Consider the following 23333-nt stretch of genomic DNA (forward strand, 5'->3'; position numbering starts at 1 on the left):
CAGTGGGGTTTATTCAGAAGTAAATTTAAAAAACATATTGGATTCAACATTTCAAAAACAAATAAATCTCCCTGGTTTATGCTAAGAATAAATTTGTGTTTTTCTAATTGCCATGACTACTCAAAGTCAGTGGATGACAGAGAAATTTAGCTGCATATCACATAAGTTAAAATATCACTACACTTGAGACTATAGATCATTGGAATTAAATTTAACCTTCACACTTAACCAGGAAGCATTATATGGCAAAACTCCACATATAATCCTATTAATTCTTTTGAACCATGAAATTATTGATTAGTAATTATTATTGGGAGCACACTTTTTTCGATGAGTCCGTTTTATAACTTAAATAATGGGAGAGCATTACTCAATTGCATGCTCTTCAAAGTTTAGCCCTGAATAAGTCGGTACAATTTGTAATGTTATCACTGCCAACCTTCAAAATTTTGTCTTAGTTAGCCACAGCAAGATATGTGGCTAACTGCAGAGAACAAAATTACTAACAATAAAGCCATTAAGTGAACACATGAAGATAAATCATACAGCCTACCTTACATCCAATAAAATAAAATCGGACTTCCTTTGGTGAGGCAATTGGTTTAGTTAACATGCTTCTTTTCTCTTTTGTACTGTTTGTATTTAGTGTTTGTGGTTTAAACCAAGGAATTGATTTTCTCCCAAATCTTATTCAAGGTCAAATTAAACAGATGTGATAGGAGCTGAAATTTGTTACTGGGAGGATAGATAAGATCAATAACATTGATTTTACCATTGCTCAGTAATCTGTTTTATTAAGAGGAGTTTAAAACAAGGCTTCTATTTGCATTTCTGTTTCAAATGCCTAGGACATAAAAGCACTCAAGGAATTTAACCTAGATTTTAGGCATAAGGGCAGTAACATTTTCTTTTGAATTTACTGCATTTGCTTACTTTTCAGACCTTTAAGGGCAAAGTAAATCCATTTGATTTAACAAATCTATCCATGTATCCAGGTCACTGCATAAAGGCTGCAAGGGCAAAGCACATTTTAATGGATTATCGTGGTGGTCCGACGTGGGGCTACAGGATACTATCCCTGCTGAATGATTTAATGTCATTAACCCAGCAGGCTGTTTTCACATGGGCATGTACACATGTACATCCATTGTCCAGCAAAATAATTTTTAGTTTGCATAAGTGAGGAAAATATCAATAGCATTATTTGAAAGGTGATTCTAGTGACTGTGAACAGGAACACAGTGAGCTGAACTTACTTGTAGAAACTGAGCAGAATAACCCTCCCGCCCTGTGCTGTGACAGGTTGGGCGGGTAAGAACACTCTGCAGTATTTCTACTTCTGTACTTGTCCCAGGAGGCACAGGTCCTCCAGGACTTGGGATTTCTGCTCCCGCTGTTACTGCTATTGAATTTTAATATCCTATACATTAATTGCCTTTGTTGGATTCATCACAACTTTAGCACTATTTCCATTAAAATATTGGTTTGGGGCTACCTATTAAGCATGTAAAATAGTTTCTCAATTTACTCAACTCTGCTATATGTTTTCTAATATGTCTCCTAATTTCAAACTGATATATAAAGTATAGGGCAAAACATCCCTAATGTCTGGAATGCTGGCCAAGTCAAACCAACTCATAATAAGATTCCTACTAATCCCCTGGGCTTTTTCATTCATCAGGTATATTAGTATCATTTCCCTGAAACACTAAGAAGTATCTCGAATTTCTAAGAGAAGGTAACAATTTGTAAGATTTATTGAGTGCTTCATTACTACTATTTTTCCCATTAAATCCTTTCAATAAACTGAAAACTGAGGCCAGAATCAGTTAAGTAGAATGCTCATGACCTCCCATAGTATTTAAGCAGCTGGCCAAGTATCTGGAAATTATGAGGCCATTTTCATAACAATGCAAACTTGACTGGTTTCACTTCCAACGTTTCACATGGCTAAGGTCATTTCAATTATAAAAGATCTGTGTTGTCTAAATCTCAGAAGATAAATAAGTCTGTCCCCTAAAAGGATTGTATTTTTAGAATTGACTTACTAATTTTCTTGAAGAATGGTTAGCCTGGTTATGCCATGGCTTTTTTTATTTATATTTCTCACAAGGCACAAGTAACAAGCTAATTCTCTCATCCTTTGTCCTCCCTTTTTGAAAACTGTTTGCCTTGTTATTACACTATTCATAGCTGCAGTTAAGAAGCTAATGGTTTTGCTATTTATCATAACATTCATCCTATCCCAAGGCTCTCTCTTGGATGTAAATAGCTTATTCATTTAATGATTAAAAGATGCAATAAGTTCAGCTTCAGTATTTTTGATGTAGTATTTTGTAGGTGAAATGAAAGGCAGACCATAGAAGGCTACTGCCCAGTTAAACTAGATTGGCTATCTCTACAGCCTATGGGAATCTAAGCGGTCGTGAACAACCTACACTGCTAGGACTTTGTATTCTGTCATTATTGATCAGCCAGGCCTAAAGCAAGCACTTCTTTTACGGCCTGACTATAAAAGCAGAAAGTGCTACTATAAACCTGAAAGTAGGTATCACAGAGAAAGATTTCCACAGAATTTATGAATCCCAGGCACAAGACTCTGAAGCTGTTAAAACTTTATCAGTGATTGACATTCAAAACAAACAAATCTTACTCTTGAGGACAGATATGACAAGCATCACAATGTTCCATTTCATGAGGCAAGTGAAGCCTGCCAATCCCCTGCATGGCTGGCCACAGGATTTACTGATGACATTCTAAAGCCCTTACTTTTTGGGTCCCACTTGGCCCACATTGACCCGCACGCAGATGACTTTTCTTGTCTGCATGCCAACAGAGCAAGAGGCCTCCCTGTTCCAAGTTGTGGTTGTGTTGAAGGACGACAATGAGGTGTCCTCAATGCACTGGCCCCACGGGCCAGTTTGCCAGTGATATACAGTACAGGGATGCTCATTACAGCTGCGCACCTCTTGCAAAGCGCTTGTATTTGGACAGTGAGTTCCACCTATAAAAATGAACAATGTTAGCAGATTAGATACGGTGCCAACAGAAATCTTATCATTCTCTGTTTTTGAAATTAGCAATAACAATAATACTTGTTACTTATTAGCACATAGCATATAACTAGCACATTGCTAGGAAGGTAAAGTGCATATTAATCTTACTTCATTTGGCATGGCCTTGCTTAAAAATTAAACTATGTGGTGTACATGCAATCTGTTTTGGGAGGACTATGGAGGATCTCAAAGAGAGACCACTGTTCTTCCAGAGAAGCTGAAAATGAAGCACAGATGAAGCCTGTGTGATTGCTGACCAGGATAAACATGGGCATTAAGACTCTGTGGATGGAGAAAACCCAGTGTGTTTTCAAATGGTATCCCCCAAATAGAAAGTCTTAATTACAGCATTTACAGTGCTGCTTATTTTAATGTATTAGCCCATAGGGGGATTAGAAATGGGGTTTTAAAGTCAATTAATGCCTACTGATCTTCCATAGCATTACTGGAAAAACTATGCAGTGATGGCGACACTGTTTTTCTTCAAACCTAAGATGTTACTGCCTGTGAGGTACGACATCACTACACGTGTCCCATAGAAAGAGAAATGGCTGCAAAACAAACTATAATAAAATGCTTTTTAAATCAACTCTAACTTTTATTGTATGCTTATTGAGATAGCTTTGTATGACTTATTTACATAGCTTCTAAGAACTATGTCACTCTTTTGCATGCATGAAAAGGGAAGCTACTCCTAAAACTTCTTTCCATTCACAGTTCAATTTTTTTGTCATTGTTTAACTCGCTCTCATTAAAGTTTGCGTTCTCCTACACAGTATTATCTCTGTGGCATCAAAACTGGTGTTGATGCAAGATTTGTTTGAAAAAACTGCTCCCCTGTTGTCATCAGGGTTTCTTTCAGAGCACTGGTACCATTCTCCAAGTTTGGATGCTGTTGCATTCTTAATGGCACGGGAAGATATCAATGGGAAGTTTAAGCAAGCAATTGAGAACAGGTTCATTTCCTTCCTCAAATAGTCCTTTGTTGTTTTTGTTTGTCTGTTTGGGGCAGAAATATCACGGGGTCACTAATGCCATCAGGAATAACAATGAAATTCACATGTACGATCCATGGCAACAATGATATAACTGCTGCTTGGCCGCAGTGGTTTTAAAATGTGTCCACTGTAAGATGCACTAATCACAGAGATGATAAAGAGTAAAACAGATGTTTTTTTAAAATTAATAAAATACGATCTAGCTCTGGCTGATGGGGCTCAGTGGATTGACTGCCAGCCTGGGAACAGAAGGGTCTCCGATTTGATTCCCAGTCAGGACACATGTCCCGGTTGCAGGCCAGGTCCCCAGTAAGGGGCGCATGAGAGGCAAGCACACATTGGTGTTTCTCTCTCTCTTTCTCCTGCCTTCCCCTCTCTAAATAAATAAATAAGTAAGTAAGTAAGTAAGTAAACAAACAAATAAATAAAATCTTAAAAAAAAAAGAATATGATCTGGAGCCGTCAGTATAGAATCCCCCTTTAATGTGGTAGCTCTATTTTAAGTACTTTGTAAGTGAGGCTTCATTTTATAGCCACATGTTAAAAATCATAAAGTGGACAAGTCCATACAGCCTAAAGGATGAGGCCAGCATTAACAGCTGGGAGTTGATGGAGTCCAGTTTCTTAGCACTGCACTATTAATAATTCCAATACAAGAGCGTTGGAGGAATTTACTGCTTACTTTATTGACAATTTGATCTATTTAAACTTACATAGTTTCTGGATTTCATCTTAGGAATAGAAAATAACTGGTTGTTAATGTGGAATGGTGCAAATCTTGGGTGTTAATCACAGATATTCATGATAGTAAATGAAGAAAATATTGAATATAATAAAAGGTAGATTTTAGATATTAGGAAAGCAAGTTTTAAAAAGTGAAAAATAAGTAAGAAAAAGGTGATTCAATACCTAGAGACTCTAACATGGAAGATGACCTCACAAGTTTGCGAGATTCACATAAAAGTCATAAACAAAATCACAAATCCGCACCCTGAGCTGCTCTTCAAGTATCACTACACTTATGAGTAAGGACATTCCTCTATTAAGCAAATAAATTAGTAGGCAATTTATGTGGGAATTTAACTGCAATTCAGAATCATTTATGCAGGGTAGAGCACAGGATCAACATCAGAATAACCCGAGTTACATAGCATTTCATTAAGGCCCCCTGCTTCAAGAAGGTGAAAACATCTGTCATAGTTCATACCCTGTTCTCCATCACGATGCTCAGAGACCCTGGCAGCTTCTGAAAAGAAGTTTAAGATTTGAATAGGAACGAAGCCTAAAACAGACTAATTGGATTGGGAAGAAGTAAATGAGTACTCTTATTATCCATTCCCTGAGGCTCTTAATTTATCCAATGTTTTCTTTCAGACAAATAGATGTTAAATATATATATAACTATGTTAACCATGTACTCATATTTCACAGCAAAATTATTGATCTACAAAAAAATGTATTTACTCACCTCATTTTCAATGTGAATACATGTATGCTGTTTAAACTGTGATTTTAAAACTCTGAATTGTTTTTGACATCGGAATTTAACTGGTTTGCTTTGGAAAACTGATAAGAAAAAACTACAACCTCAGCATAATATGCTGAGGAACTGCAAGATAGCTGTTAAGTTTACAGACATAAAGGCTATTTATTTCCTTGCCCCAATCCACATTAAAGCCACATCAGCAGTCTGGGCCTGAAGTCGGGATACTTGCACAGATAAGCTCCAATGTGGTTCTAATTATAATAACGATATGGCAATTCGAGGGTGTAGCTTGGAGTAATCGGTCACTGCAGCATTGTCATGTTGTTTTGGGAATAATTTTATGGTAGAAAAATTGATAGATATAATATTGACTTTATTTATTATTCATGGGAAGCTCTAATTCCAGACATCTGGGAATATTTTCATTGTACTGGGGAAATTATAAAACGTCACCCATGACAAAATTAGTGGTAAGTGTAGTCTGAAAAAAATTTTACACATAAAAATATATGCTTCACACTCAGTAATTATTTAGGCTTTCTATCATTCATCAAGGGGAAAGAGTTTTTAATGTTTCAATGAAATTCAGCCAAATAAATAAACTTCCACACTCATATAAAAATATCAACTATTATGTGAAGCTTCTCTCTTAGAAATAAAAAAGGGACTTTTTTCTCCCAACCTCAAGCCATAAAAACTTTGCTAGCATACATTTAACACATCTATGTTTCTGATTCTGGCATTGAAGTTCTTACAATTTAGATAGCAGATTAAAAAAAAGAACTTGTTCAAAATGATTGAATATGTATGCGTTGAGCACAAATGCAATTTGTTTATGTCCAATTCACCATGGAATAACTACAAGGATTAGAAATAATTCCTGATATTCCTAAGAATCTCATAATTCAGTGAGGAAGAGTAATAGAGGGGATGAGATAAACATAGAAATAAGTATAATCCTAGGTAGAATACAATGTTCAAAAAGATATTTAGTATAAATGGGGTCCAAAAGTATTAGATGCCATTAGTTTGGGGGGACTGAAAAATGCCTCAGATGGGAGGCATTGAGATGAGTTTTGAAGGAATAGGAGTTGGACAAACAGAGTTATGGGAAGGGTGAGAAGGAAGGGAGAATCTTATTTGAACCCAATTAAAAATTTAAAAAAAAAGCAAAGGTATGCAGGCAGGTATGACCTTGGGAATTGGCAGTATCAGTGTAGTCAACTGGAGGGCAGAGTTCACATTGGCAAGTGATGGCAGCAAGGTTAACACAGAGGACTGGCTCATGCTAAGAAGAGGCTGTTAGTGTGCCATGGATGAGAGCACTAAGATGCTTGCAACTGTGCCTGCTGTTGCAGCCCATATTCCTTTGATAACAGACCACTGCTGGGTGAAAAGCACATCGACAGTGGCACGATTTCAGGGAGCTGAATTGGAAGAGCGCTAACCACAGAGAACCTAAGAAGACTGCTCCAGCACTATCCACCCCTTACTCCTCCCTTTCTTTCCTTGCTAAAAAGACTTCCCACTGCACAAATCCTGTGTGGTGGTCCTGTCGGCACCGACTGAAGCAGAGCTTCATTTTCAAAGTCAATAGTGGGAGGATAAGGAAGTGATAGTATTTATTTAGAAGTCAGAATTATGTGTGTATATGTGATAGATTTCAGGTTCTTCAAATTCCTCTAGGATATATAAGTGCTCCCTGGCTTTCAGAATTAAAATCATTTAACTGTAAAAATTGAACAAGTTAAAATAGAAATATTCCTCTCCTCAGTGGTTAATACTATAAAATGTAATTATCAAAGACTACTAATTATTTGAGAAAGAACTGGCCTAATTTGATTCAATTTGCATCAATTCTCTGCATGTATAAAGCAGGTGTAAAGGCACACTAAAATTTGGCTGATGAAGTTACAACATCAGGTCATTCTGAACTTTGCAAAAATAAATATGCTCTCATTTCTTGCTCTGCAGATATAACTAACTATATAGTGAGAATTAACAGAATTTGTTATTATACTTAGTAGAAAACATTCTGAAAATTATTTTTCCGTTTGAAACCGAGTTTGTTAAGGATCTGCAATATGGGTTCAAAAAAATTAAAGAGGCTATTAACCTAACATCAATTTATGTATTTTATTCCAATTCAACCTATCATTATTTATATTACAAATCTGACAGATTTAAGTGTTAAATGATTGCTTTTTTTTGTAGAGCTGCCAACATAATTTTAAAGTAGCTATCTGGTGGAGCCAAGCAGGTGAGCATCTGTGCCAGCAGGTGGGGGGGCTGCAGTGGTCCGGAGTGGGCGGTCAGAGCCCAGCCTGGGACAGAAGGGCATCCCCAGTGGGGAGGGGATGGCATGAGCGTCAGACACACAGAGTATGCTTTGCAATGGGAAGCACAGCAGTGTCTAGGAGGGGAGACATGGTAACCCAACATGAGATGTCAGAGCACAGGCAGAGTGCAGAGGAAATCCCAGCATTGGGGCAGCCAGTCCAGTGTGGAGGACTGGAGCCAGGCAGCAGTGAGAAGGGTTCCTGTCATGTGGGCTGGCCTGATGCAGGGTGTCAGAACATGGGCAGGGTAATGGGGCTCTCCTGTGGTGATGGCAATGGAGATGGCAGGGAGAGACTGGTGATGGTGGTGGGGAGTCAAGGAGGTACATATACACAATGAGAAGACTGAACAAACCAGGTAGAAGGTGAGTAGCCAGCACTCCTCTCCTTTTAGCGTACAGTAGGATTATACCTGCCTCTAGTCTGCTTGAATTTAGGTTCAAGTTCAAGTCATGATTATGTGAATCCTTTTGACAATGAAATGTTAGTGGGAATGACATAGAGCATTTCTGGATGGAATAATTTGATGCAGATGATTTTAAATCAGCAGACACACTCTCCAACTATCTTCTTCCACAGACACAGGGATTATGAAGGAGGTCTTCATACAAAGGTGCAATGCTGAGACATTTTATGGCAGAAAGACTTTTAGTAGAGTTACCTAACATTCTAGCAACATTTCCATAAGAAAGAATTATTCTTTAAGTTAGGAAACTTCTGAGCTGTTACTGCAGCAAAACTTAGTCTGTCTTTAACATGAGGTTATAAAATCTTCATAATGTTTAATGATGAATTTCTGACTGAGATAAACAGAAGTATAGGTTGCTACATTTATTTTAATTAAAAAATTAAATCCATAAAATAAATTTATGGATTTACTAAAATAAATAAGTAAATCCAGGTAAATATTTTGTACCTGTATTTGTCCCAAAGTTATTTCACCAGAAATTCATGTAATTTTATGCCTAAAAATCTCTATATAATTTTTACTAATGTAATCTCTTTCATTAGGTTATCACAGTATTTTCTGATCCACAGAAAATTAGGAACAATTATAATACATACAAAATAATAATTATTGGGGAATAATACAATAGAAAGATCTACTTTTGTTTAGAATTACAAAGGATTATCTAATTGCAGAAGAACGTATTAAAGTTTCTGCAAATGTAGTTTCTAAATAATTTTTTAAAAAATCTCAGCATTACAAAAAGGCTTATTTTGAGGAAGATAAAATATGTGTAAGTGTCCAGCAAATAATAGGCATTAAAAAATAGTTTCTGAAGGATAGACCTGTCATTAGTATTCCATATAATTATACCAGTTTTTATAACTATTATTACCAGAGACTAATAGCAGCAGATTTCCCATTGACATAGTTCTTCTGTGGTTTCCATTTAAAATTGTTTTGAATTTATGCCTTTATGATTTACTATATAAACACCCATGATTTTCCAGCACAGGTTGCTTATGATGCAGCTACTAGACTTAATTAAAAATTATCGAAGTCTCACCCTCTCACACTAAGTGGATGATACATATCAAAGAGCAATCATAAATTTCTGCCTTTAAAGCATTTCATGACCTTTCACTGTGCAGCATCGTGTCTACAGAAATAATGATCTAGTAAGTTCTGCAAGCCCGGCACAATCTCTGTCATGTGACTCACGGGGCAAAAAGTCACTCATTACTAGTCACGCAGCAAGTGTCTGCAGAGTATAATGGATTTATAGGGAGCAGGGTGACCACAGATCTAATTTTAATGGAGTTCAAGACATAATCTGAGCTGATAGAGTTTGAAGTCTGAATATAATCTTTACAAGGTTAGAGTTATTGTTCGATAACACAGAGAATATAGTTTTCTCTCTAAAAGGTGTTACTTTTCCATTAGGTTCCAGATATATACTGCTTTTTCTTTTTGGTAGCAAATAGTTAAATTTATAGGAAGGTGATGAGAAAAAAAGTACATGCACATTTTACAGAGAATTAGAAATTTCCCATATGTTGACTGTTTTAAATATATTAATGTTTTCTCTCATGTCTTAAGGTCAATATTTTTAATAGATATTATTGTACACACACGGATAGCAAGTGTGATCAAATAAGAATACTATAAGGTTGCCGTCATTAAAATGTTTCACAAACAGAAAAATAAAATAGGCAACCTGAAAATTCCTCCAAAATTAAGTATTTGGGAGTATACATAGAGAAATACATGCTTACCATAAATAGAAATCAGTATTTATCACTTGAACGAGAAAAGTCACTCAGTTTGATAATATTTAAATAACATTCACCTATATATTCTTGAGACAGAACATGCCTCAACATGACAGAACTTAATTTACTTCTATGTTCTCTATGTTCTCCTTACTCCGGTGTTATTTTCAAGAATGACAGGATTAAGTAGGACATTGCATCACCAAGTCACACAGAGGCCAAATCAGCATTTGGATGTAAGCTTGAGAGACAATTACTAAGAGCCTCGTATTTCCTGACAATAAAGCAAACACAAGTGAGGTATGAATATATGACAAACCACTTCTGTCGGAAGAAGTGACTGAACAGCAACACGTTTCAAAAATGAACACAATCTACGTATGAGACTTGTGGATGTCAGAAAACTGAATGGTTGAGAATATATGTAGTTTTTAGTAATGCAATAGCCACGTTGGTATTTATTTTCAAATTAACTTTATTATTGAATATATACGCCTATTTATGAGGAGGAGAAGTATGATTTCAAAGAGTAAAACTGCTGAAATAGAGGAAAAAAAATGAAACCTAACATGGAATTTTGGGAGCTATTTTCAGATCTTTTCTCAAGTTTAGTGCTTTGAACTAGAAAGAATTTGAATTATTTGGTAGGAGAAAAGGCAAAGTGAATTCATTTTTAAAAATCTTTCTTCTTTTATTAAAGATCCATTTTCAAGATGAACTTTGGGGAAGAGAAACAAGTTGCCCATTATCTTAACACATATAAAATCTCCTTGGATTGCTAGATTTCTGGAAGTCGATTATTCTAGAACATCATCGTCTCCAGGCGAGACAAAGAAAATGCATGCCAACTTCTGAAAGGAACCTCGGTGCCTCCTGAAGCTGGTGACCTTACCTTCCTCACCCGCATAGGCCAGAATGGAGCGCGCTCGTATCTGTTTCCCTTCTGTGGTTTTCCCTGAGCAGGTGTGCGAGCAGGAGGACCAGGCAGACCACGTGCTGAGCACGCAGTCCCTTGGGCACGGGGCATAACAGGCGACGGGGATGGGGAAGATGGCATCCCGGCATAGCTGTCTGTCAACTTCTTCTCCTGGGAAAGACATCATCACCAACAATCTATCATTTTTCAGTAAATGTAAAATGAGCAATTGAAACCAGATGGGCACCAAGATAAATTAGGTTATATCCCTTTTGTTCTTAGTTAAAAGTAAAGCTGAAAGAGTGACTAGCCAGATGTTAAAAGAACACCAGAAAAAAATATATATGCATAATAAAAAGCCTCATTTAGAGATGGCTATCTACATATTGGCTTTTATTATATGAAACTTAAGTGTGTGAATTAAGCACATTGTTGAAAGTACTTTAATGTTGCACATATCTTCCTAGTAGGTAATTTTTATACTTAAAATATTACATTTACAGTAAGGAGCATCAATGAAATAGGTTTTCTACTTTATTCCATTATTGGGGATGAGCCATCGTTTACAAATTATGAATCTATCTGTAGCATGTAGCGTACGTATGTCTTCATGACCCAAGGTACTATTTGCAAACTCTCTTGTGTCTCTCACAGAATTTAACTTTATATAATTGGCAACCTTTTTTTTATTAGAAAATTAGTTCATTATTTGGAAATAACCACAAAATGTAAATAGTAGGATAGCATTATAAAACTACTGCTTAAGGTGGTACCACTGGGAGAGGGGAAGAAAAATGAAAAAGTCAGAAAATAGCAGAAATAAGATGGTGTCAATTAAGTACCTAAACTCTTCAGTGGTTTCCTGTTGCTCTTAAGAGAGAGAACACATGTATTTTGAAAGCTTACAATACCTCAAATGCCCTGGCTCTTGGGCCCCTTTCTAGCTTCATCTCACTCCACCTGCTCCCTTGGCCTCGAAGCTCTGGAGACTGACACTCACTTAGTATTTGTTGAATGAACACAGTGAGATACACAAAAGGCCAATGAGAAAGAAAATATTGTTGGCCTTAATGAATGCCGAAGGTAACCAAAACAATTACAAATAAATAATGAGAACAGAGCATGGAAAAAGCCTGAACTTTGTGGCTTAGCTGGTTATGATAGGGTGCTGATGAGGTTGGTGGAACAAAGTGAAATAATATACAAACAAGCAAAATTAACCTGCTATTTCCCCCCCAGAATATAGCCATAATTCTGGATGAATATATCAGAAATGAGTGCCTTGAGGCAGTAGGCATTCAGTCGATAAAGGGTGACTGACTATGCCAATCTTCATTGCTATCAGACAAACAAATCAAAGCTGTTTCTTACCAATAGAAGGTTAGGGGCCCCAATATTTGAAAAACAAGACAGAAAACCAGAAATCAATGGGAAATGCTCTGACATGTTAATAGCTACTAGTTTTCAGGACCTTAAATCATTAGACAAAATCAGAAGTCAATTGAAATGCAGTTACGTGTTAATAGCCTCGAGTTTGCAGGCCTTAAATTATTAGGCATACTGGTAAGACTTACTAAAGGACAGCTGAGCCATCATGACATCATTCGCTCTTTCTTCATTACTCAGACCTGCCGGTTCTCTTTTGATTGTTTTCATTGTTTTTAGGGTTTGGCATGTTTTCCACTAAAATAATATGATAGATTATGGATTTAAAGGTACATAGGTAGAGTAAAAACTCTTAATACAAGACATTTAACATTTCACAGTTGACATAATGATGGCTATTTTTCCTACTAGATTTTTTTCTTGTGCAAGAAGAGGCTTGTATATGTCTTATTCCTCCCCTGCTATCTCTTATTGCCCAGCTACTCTCTTTCACTTTCATTCCCAAAATTCTGTAGACAGTAAGACAAATCTAGGGCTACAGCTTATGGTCAACCACAGATTATAGTTTTATGTCTTCTCTAATGATTACTTAACCACTTCTACTCAGAAAAATGAACTTACTCTGCAGCAATTGAGAGTGTTCTACATGTGTGCTATTAGTTAATTTGCATGGCTTCAGGGGTATATATTTGTTTCTTGTAGTGTAAACCTAAGGGATGTACAATTTGAATTTTGTTTTTCATTTTGAGTAATTTGTTTTTCAATCTGTGTCCCATACCTTACATTAGTTCTCTTTCACTTACCTTGTTCTGCGTGGCCAGGTGTACTTTCCTGTATCTTTTCTCTATAGTACACCTTAACTCTCTGTGGAGCTGTTAAGACCTGCCTTGGACTCAACTTCTAAGATTTCCTTAGATTTCAGCCTTTACTACATTCCCCCAACTTTGCCAGGTGTGACCTTGTCCATATTTCCCCCTCTGATTGCTCCCACCATTGTCTTACATCCAAATGATGGCACTTTGATCTAGCCACAGTAGCCTTTCCCCTCTTCTCCCGCAGACCAATCTCACACTGCCTTGGGGCCTCTGCATTCTCTGTTTCCTTTGCATGGGAATTTCAGATCTTAACATACTGCAGAGAGCTTCTCAACATTCAGGTTATACAGTTCAATTGTCTCCTCCCTGGAAGAGTCTTATGTGACCACACACGATCTCACAGTAACGTCATATTATTTAGTTACATTTTTATTCACCACTAGAAACTACTTCAATTAGTTGTTTCTATGTTTACTGTCTGATACTATCGTTCTATTGAAAGCCCAATGAGGGCATCATTCTTATCTGTCTTGTTCATTATTTTATACTTAGAACCTGAAACAGTACCAGTGCCATAATAGATACAAAGCAATCTTCTGCCAAGCGAATACATGAATTAATTTAATTTTAAGATGCTGTGGCAGGAAACAGAATGTTGGGGTAGACAAATGCAGATTTAAGGACAGTATTTATTAAAGTGCTGTGTCATCCAATGCTCTGGGACTCAGCTCAGGTGGAGTCAGTGCACAGGCAGCACCTGCATCACCGGGAGTCTCTCAGATCCCACCAAGTCAAAATTTGCATTAAAAAAATTCTTAGGCCAAGACTTGTGTAGCTCAGCTGGTTGGGTGTCATCACACAAAGCAACAGGTTGCTGGTTTGAGTCCTGGTCCACATGCCTGGGTTGCAGGTTCTATCCCCCATAAGGGTGTGTATGGAAGGCAACCAATCATTGTTTCTCACTCACACTGATGTTTCCCTCCCTCTCTTCCCCTCTCTCTAAAATCAAAAATAAAATTTAAAGAAATTCTTAGGTGATTCATAAGCATACAAAATCTGAGAAGCATTGCTGTAGGATTTTTTTTGCCTTTTTTTCTCTTGTGGTTTGAATAGAACCAGACCACCTATTGAAAGGGCAGCTGTATAAGACAAATTCATCTTGATTTCATACCTAACACCATTTGTTTCTCTGTGAGACTTCCCTTAATACTTCTTTTTGTACTGAGTGTACTTGGATGAAAAATTCATTCTATGAATACTTACTGATTGCCCATCTTTTGTAGGACACTGTGATCTGAATATCGTATACGTCATCTCACCTAATGGTCATGATAACTTTTTTTTTGAGGGAAAACTGACATGTGCATTATATTAGCTTGAGGTACACAACATAATGATTTGATATTTATACGTACTGCAAAATGTACAAGAAGTCTAATTAAGATCTGTCCCCATACATAGTTATAAATTGTTTTTCTCATGATGAGGACTTTTAAGACTTACTCTCTGAGAAACTTTCAAATATGTAATACAGTATGATTAACTATAGTCACCATGATACACATTACACCCATGACATATTTATTTTATAACTGAAACTTTGTAATTTTTACAACTTTTTGACATAGGTGTTAATATTTATTTTTTTCCTTTAAAGGAAATTGGAGCTCAACAAGTTTAAGATTACTGTCTCAAATAGCAGTTGTTTGACTAAAGAAGAATGAAACTGAGTTCTAACCAATTCCCTAATCTACTGTTTAACTGGTACGATGGTAGGGAAAACCCAAGATGCCACGGATGTTAATATTGGATGAGCCTCTGTTTACAAAGAAGTCAAGGAGCTGGCACTCTAAGTTGCTTCTCAAGGCACATGGATGCATGGTCACAGCCACAGTTTCTACTATAAAGAGTATGCATTGTTGACATGTCCAGGGTTACATACTTTGGATAGTAACAAATCTGAAAATATGGAATCATTCAGATCTTTGACTTGGCTTTCAATGGATGCTTTAATCAACTCAGCTAGTTGACCGCTATCTGGACTTATTAGGAGCTATACTCTTTTAAGCTAAATCTCAAGCATTCCAGGCATCAGTCATCTGGGAAACATTAGGGGGGAAAAAGTTGGGTTTATGGCCATCACAGGAAACTCCGTAACTTGTCATCCCCCGCTATTTCCTGAGCCTCTTACTTTTATCTAATTTTACTATAAAGTTACCCTAGAAATAGGTTTTATAAGAGCTGCAGAAAATGATTTCATCCCTCTACTTTACATTAAAACTTGTCATGATTGATAAGTTATTATTTTAATTAGATAAGAACTATTTTGCATGATGTTATTGCAGAGAATACATATATGTAGCCATAAATCAAACAGATCCAATTATCAGGTTAATTGATACTCTTTCCATACAGAGAAATAAAAGTTTTTTTGCTTAGAGCTCTGTAAATGCCATATTTCCATATCAGTTGCCCCACTATTAGGACATTTTCAATCACATATGTCTGCATTATAGAACCATTTGACACTTGGGTTATCTGTGTATACATCCCAATAAATCTGGGCAGACACAGCCAAGTATCATTACAGTGAAGGATGTAGTTCTACAACTCATACAGGCACAGCCCAATGCAATCTATTTTTCTCCCTTTAGTTTTTCTTAGTACAATTTCTTGGCTAGATTCTGAACATGATGTATAAAACATTTAGCATCCTCTTCACACTTGCCTTTGTATACTGAAGATACTATATATTTTTCAAAGGACTGCTTTGCATTTACGTAATTTGTTTTTCCTCCCATGAAGCTCTAGGCATTTTAATTAAAACTGCAAAATGTATATATTTGCATGAAATATAGCATACAGAACTAAATGAATGAACCATTGTCTACATATTGAAAGTTAAAATCTTACTATCTTACTTTCAACTGTGAACTAAAGCATATCTGGCTTTAACTTGTTTGTGATACCCTATACATATGGTTAAGAAATACAATGAAAATGTTTTGGGTTCATTTATTTTTATGAACTCAAAATGAGATTTAATGCTTAAAATACTGTCTCTCCATTTAACCTCTTTCTTCACAAATGTAATTTTAAGAATGTTTTTAATAATTCATTGATTTAATCAATTGAAACATGTATTTTGATATTTCTAAAGTAACACCCAAATTTCCCCTTGGGCCATTTTCATGAACACTGCAAAACACTTTCGTAAAGTCTTCTAAGATATCTTTCATTCTATTGTGTTTCCTATTATCAGGACAAGAGAACTGAACATCTGCTTGAAGTAATTACACTAAAAATTCATAAAGATTTCCATGGAAATAAAGCAAAATGAGAACTAAGAAAAGAGAATAAACTCTGTTTTATTCTTGGTAAAAGTATATACTGAAAGTTTTTGCATTCAGTGTGCTGCAGGCTAAATAGAATATAAAATATAAATCTTGGTTTATCAAGACTTTTATTGTTTCCTGGTTTTTATTGCTTTCAGAGCTTAATCAAGAACACAACATTAATACATTAAAATATAATTAATTATATTTTATTGTAAGGCACATACAATTTAGCACTATTCTGTAAATGTTATCCTTATTTCTTTTTAATTATAGAAATGTGCAAATCACTGGTTTTTTAACAGTCATAGCAGTGCTTTGTGTACCGCACCTGAAGAAAAGGCCTGCAAAATGGAAACGAAGCGACGTCATAGGATTGAGGGGGGGGGTGAAAGGAGTAAAACGCAGAGAGGCACCCAATACAGAGCTGAGACTTTTTTTTTAAAGCACACTATTTAGAAATTCTCTAGCATTCAAATTTGGGGATCACATTTTTTTTTTGACAGACCTGTAAAAACCCTACAGTAATTGTGAGAAGTATTATTGGGCTATTGATGTCTTTTGCATTCATCAGGAATTATCTTAAAATTCATATTGACTTTTGACAGTGAAAGTCATTATTGACTGATAACTAATATTGATTTTTTTTAATTGAGATGGGAAAATAATAGAGTTTCATATTTGCCTGGATTTTTCTAGAAAGCATTTTCATATAACCATCTTATCTGAACTTTAACACAACTGCAAGATCAGTAGTATCCCACTACCATTTACCAACTAGTGCTCTTGGGCCAATTTTAACTGTTCTAAGAATTAGTTTCCTAATTGTAAAAATGGAAGCTAGTAATAGTATTTATCTTATGGTACAGTTATGCATATTATGAGAAAAATTATAGTGTCTCACTCAGTGTCTGGCACACGCTTAAAAAATGTGAACTACTTTAACAATACCACGTCTACCCTCATCACCTCTGTCAGTGGAGGATTCGCCCATCCCTACCGTACCACTATGGGAATGGGTCTGCTTCATTCTAAATATCACACTGTTGATGTCCAAAATTTCTAAAAAACTCACAAACTCAACACCAGAAAAACAACTCAATTAAAAAATGGGCAAAGGACCTGAAAAGACACTTCTCCAAAGAGGACTTACAGATGGCCAACAGACACATGAAAAGATACTTAATGTCACTAATCATCAGAGAAATGCAAATTAAAATCACAATGACATGCCATCTTACATCTGTGAGAATGGCCATCATCAATAAGTAGAGCTGGCGAGGATGTGGAGAAAGGGGAGCCCTTTTACACTCTTAGTGGGAATGCAGATGGTGCAGCCACTGCGGGAAGCAAGACGGAGATACCTCAAGAATTAAAAATGCATCTGCCTTTTGACCTAGTAATCCTACTTCTGGTAATATATCTAAAGGAACCCAAAACATTAATTTGAAAGACCATTAGCCCCCCCTTTATTCACTGCAGCATTATTTAAAATAAAGAAAAGCAATACCTCCTTTTAAAGTGCCATAAGTGTTGTGACAAAAACTTTCTCTACGGATCTTTATTAACATCTGTATGAATCTAAACTGCTTTTTCCTTTTCTTGAGTTAACAGTTTTCTCATTCATTAAAATCATAAAAATGGAACTGCCTTTTGACTCAGTGATTCCACTGCTGGGATTATGTCCTGAGAATTCTGAATCACCAATTCAAAAGAATTCATGTACCCCTGTGTTCATAGCAGTGCTATTTACAATAGCCAAGTGCTGGAAACAGTCTAAGTATACCTATCAATAAATGAGTGGTCAAAAGCTGTGGGACATTTACACAATGGAATACTACTCAGCAAAAAGAAAGAAGGAACTCCTACCTTTTGCAACAGCATGGATAGAAATGGAGAATATTTTGCCAAGTGAAATAAGCCAGGCAGTGAAAGACAAATACCATATGATCTCACTGATAAGAGGGATCTTATAAGCAAAATAAACTAATGAGCAAAACAGAAACAGAGGCATGGAAACATGGAACAGACTGACAGCTACAGAGGGGAGGGGAGAAGGGGGATAACAATGAAAAGAAGGGGAAGGAACTAGTTAAAGAACATCTATGAATGACCCATGGAAATGGACAACAGTGTGGGGATTGACTGTGGCAGTGGGGGATGAGCTGGGTGGGGGAAGGTAAAGGGAAAAAATTGGAACAGTTGTAATAGAATAACAATAAAAATTTTAAAACATCATACTATTTGATGAGATAAATAGACAGATATTACAGTGTTTCAATCAACTTGAACTAACATGCTTAACATTTTTTTCCAATTCTGCTTATAAATGGACTTACAGAAAGATATTAGTAAATTCCATTGCATTAGACTCACAGTATAAGCTTGATCATTCTGCAGTTTTGTATTTTCCTTTTTGTTAAAGTGCTAAGGTTGTGAGGAAATACAGAAATTGGAAAAAACATTTTATGTAATTATGACTATTAAATCTTATAGTTCATATTTTAGAAATTATTTACAGTTGTGTTATAAATACCTTTTGTGCATTAATCAAAAATTTTAATAGAAAAATGTACTATAGAATATGTGGCTTACAGTGATAAGCAGAATTTCCAAGACATGTGGCATCTTGTAATGCTCCTTTAATTTCCTTTTTCTCTATAAATGAAATAATTTACATCAACTTTTAAAAACCATACACAATGGTTTTTATACAGCTATACACAATGACTTTCAGTCACCAAACCCCTTAGGCGTAAAAAAAGTTTCTTTCGGAAGTGCTATAATGCAGTTACACTGAGCTATATTACAGTACTAAATGAGAAATTATGCTACTAAATGAAAGCAATTCTACATTAGGGTCATTCTGTAGAGTTATCAATACAATCAAAATAATCACATTTATTATAATCTATTGGCTTAACGTTAAAAGTTATGTAAAAGGAGAGTCCCACATCAAATGTGCCAGTAGAATGCCCTTTACCCTGTGATGGAATACGCCTCTTGTATTAATTTCTGCAGCCTCTGCCTCCATCACATGAAGGCGTCTTACAGGTTCCAGCCCCGCCAGTCCCTCATGGAACCTTGCAGGAGTCTGTGTGAATAAATCAAATAGTTTTTCCTTTTTTATTTTTTGTTCCGGTCTTGGTTACCTCACATTCTCTGAGGGAGTCTCACATTTCCTATCTGTCCCACAAATTATCAACCAAACTGTCTGCCAGCCACACTGCTGTGACTACATTACACCCTCAAATGATTCCCTGTAGCTCTCCAGATCATGCATGTATTCCTGTCTGCTGTGTTTTAAGACATTCCACCAACTGCCCCCACTTGACCTACCTTGTCTAGCAAAGTGCATTTCCCATTACCTGTGTATATTAGCAATATGACTAGGCTCTGGGGGGCTCATTACCTGGAAAAGAATGACTCTGAGCCTTTATCAACTTTTAGGACTTGGTTAAAAATCAATTTTAATTTTCTAAATTTCTTGTTTAAAACATCTTTACCACTTCTCTTTCTGCAACCTACATTTTGAAATCTCTTTCCTATAATTATAAATAAAAAGAAAGTGCAGTTATTCTACAGATAACAATTACAATATCACAGTGTGCAAACAAGTCTACAGAATAATGGAGAAAATATTTTTAAAAATTTTAAATAAACTTATATTGGACTTTGGAATTTTGCCAGAATTAAGAAGATCAGATGACAGAGATATTATGTTTATCACATAAAATCATTTGCAAATAAACATGGTGTAAAATCTTGGCCCACTGATGGAGACTGGATTGATGTAATGCTTAGAAACAGCACAGTTTATTAAGATAGATATTTGAAGGCACTGCAATCTGAACAGAGTTTTCAGGAAATGAAAAAAGACAGCAGTAAAATATGGGAGACTGGTCCACATGGGAAGGCTTTGAAGCAGAAACTATTTCAAAGAATTAATCATCACCATTAAATTTTATCACGATCTTCCACTCTGCTCTCTGATGAGCCCCATGCAGAAACACTGAAAGTCTGAACCCTGAAGACCAGACAGAGCTGTAGCTGAGTAAAATCACAGTCTGCTCCCTTTAATCTTCATAATTATATTAGAATGTCCACTAGCAAATCACAGGAAATGAATCCGACAGCAAATGAATTTTCAATGATGGGGGAGTATTATTTTATTAATTGGTCTGGAAGCTGTTTGCTTTCACACTGAAAATCATGAATGTGTTAGGGACTCTCAGCTCACCTCATCAATAGTTAACACTGGAAGTTGTTCAGGGCTGCCTCAGAGTTAATAACAGTCATAAGAGTTTGTAATAAAAATGTATCCAGCTGATAGAGAAAGGGCTTCATTGGTTCAACAACTGAGATAGAAAATCTCTGTTCAAATCAAACAAAAGCAAACCATTATTAATAAACATTTGGACAAAGAAAACTTGAGAGCTCTATAAAGCATTTATATTTGTACTGATGAAAGAGCTGGTTAATATGAAATGGGTCAAAATGGAACCCAGAAACCAGTCAACTCATGTCAAAATTAAAGGACAGCATGAACAAGTATCTGGGAAAATGTATTAAAAAATTACTCTAGCTAACAGTTCCCCGAACCTAGTGTATATACATGGGGGAAGGGGAGTACAGGGATGGGGGGTTCTAATATTCTTATCTTCAGGTCCAATCAGAGACTACTGAATGGATCTACAAAGCAAAATCTTAGAAATGGTTGTATAAAAAGAATCCCTATTGGAGGCAGTCCAAGATTGTGATATAGGAAGATTTCGAACTCACTCACTCCCACAGACACACCGAATCTACAGCTACATGGGGGAAAATTCCCTCTGGATGCAACTGAAAACTAGCTGAACAGTGGCTTCACAGCAAACAAGAGAAGGGCTACATTCAGATGGGTAGGAGACCAATATGGGATCTCAGCAAAAACCCCACTCCTGCAGCAGCAACTCAAAATAAAGAGAGATCTCACAAATCCAGAGATTCTCCCTGAGGAGGAAAGGCTTTGTACTCCACATGAGACATCCCTACTCTTAAGACCTGCCCCTGAGAGATGAGCACCCAAAACACCTGGCTTTGAAAACCAAGACTAGTGTCAGTGAGACCTGGGGGTAGCAAAATGAGAGACTGCTCTTGAAAGGCTCACACAGAGACACTTCTCACAGGGCTCAGTGCAGAGGAAGCAGGAAGGCACTCAAACTGTAAGTGAATGAGATTCATTTTCTAATCTTAAAGCATCTGCTGGAGGGCCAGGGGCTTGTGTGACTCTGAGGACAGAGGAGCTGACAAGCACCATTTTTGTGCTCTCCCTCTACCTTGCTAAAGCCAGCAGGTGTGAGCCACCACTGGCTTATCCTCTCCCTCGCTAAAGCTAGTGAGCATGCATGTCCCTGCACTCTTCCTCTGCCTTGTTAAAGCTGGCAGATGTCATCCCTGTACTGTTCCTTGCTATGCTCCACAGTGCTAGTATCTTCCAGAGGAGAGCTTTTTACACAAGTCTGGTGTCTCTGTTGTTTTTTTTTTTTAATGCCTGGTGCCCAGTTCTTGCATTGGCAGCCTAGGAGATACCCCTTGAGTGCCTGGCTCTGTGTTCCTGGGGTCCATGGGACTGCACTAATTAGAGAGACAGTTCTTGGCAGATGACTGCCCCCAAGGCACTGCAGATAGCAGACTGAAACACACTCCCAGTCCTTCCATAAAAGAAACTTACTTTAGAGCTTTAACCTGAGGATCGGGCTTTAGGTTTGCTACCCAGCTAGAAAATATTGAGGTGCTCTCAGAAGAAGTGAGCCAGAAAAGGCCATATTTGCACTCTCACATATGTGCCTCCCTACAGCTCACTGTTACCTCCCAGAAAGGACCTTACCTTCACCTACACACTGATTTTTGCAACTGTAGCATAGGGAAACCTCAGAATCACCTGGCTTGGATGTTAGCAAGGTTTCTTATTGTGGTCTAATAGGAATGTAGATATATGCATACTTTAGAAGCTGCTGCCTGAGAGTCTGGCTTCCATGCAGTCTGAAACTAAGTGCCAACTGAGATCCCTGTCTCTGGAACAGTGATAGGTCATGGTACATGACCTATTTTGTGTATTCAGTGGCCCAAACAACTGGAGTTATTAAAAAAATTAATTAGGTTGCTTGGAAGAATCCGAAAGGTTAGAGATTTAACCAAGATTTAGGGCAAGGTTGGACAATAAGCTTCATCTTTGACACGAGGCCACTCCTGTAAGACTGGAAGAGGCAGCTGTTTCACCTAATTTGTAGAAACAAACAGAAGAGTCAAGCAAAAGGAGGAAACAAAAGAATGGCTTCCAAATAAAATAGCAAGTTAAAACCTCAGAAACAGACCTTAATAAAATAGAAGTAAGCAATTTACCTGATAAAGGTTTCAAAGTAATGTTCATAACAATGCTCACTAACTTTGGGAGAAGAATAGATGAACACAAGGAGAACTTAAACAAAAAGATAGATAAGAACGAATCAAACAGAAGTCACAGAGCCGAAGAGGACAGTAATTGAATTGGAGAATACACTACAGTGTTCATCTGCAGACTAGGCACAGCAGAAGAAGGGATCAGTGTTCTCAAAGACAGAGCAGTAAACCTCTCCCAAACAGAACAGCAAAAAGAAAACAAATGAAAAAGTGGAGATAGCTAAAGGGACATATGACACCACATCAAGGTGATAACATTTAACTTATAGGGTCCTACAAGAAGAAGAGAGAAAAAATGGGACAAAAACTTATAAAGTAATAATAGCTAAAAACTTCTATAC

General features: G+C 36.7%; 1 protein-coding gene across 2 annotated transcripts in view; it reads right to left on the reverse strand.

Moving 5' to 3' along the window:
* Nucleotides 1-23333, reverse strand: part of THSD7A (thrombospondin type 1 domain containing 7A) — a 356792-nt gene that overhangs the window by 81468 nt on the left and 251991 nt on the right. For both annotated transcript variants that reach the window (XM_053655065.1, XM_037167342.2), the window contains exons 7-8: nucleotides 10992-11186; nucleotides 2770-3004 (exon numbers count right to left, since the gene is read on the reverse strand). In XM_053655065.1, coding sequence (XP_053511040.1) covers nucleotides 2770-3004; nucleotides 10992-11186 — 430 coding nt within the window. The remainder of the gene's footprint in view (nucleotides 1-2769; nucleotides 3005-10991; nucleotides 11187-23333) is intronic.

The sequence above is a fragment of the Artibeus jamaicensis genome, unplaced genomic scaffold (assembly GCF_021234435.1).
Source record: "Artibeus jamaicensis isolate MK-2021 breed Jamaican fruit bat unplaced genomic scaffold, CSHL_Jam_final contig_923, whole genome shotgun sequence".
Classification (NCBI taxonomy): domain Eukaryota; kingdom Metazoa; phylum Chordata; class Mammalia; order Chiroptera; family Phyllostomidae; genus Artibeus; species Artibeus jamaicensis.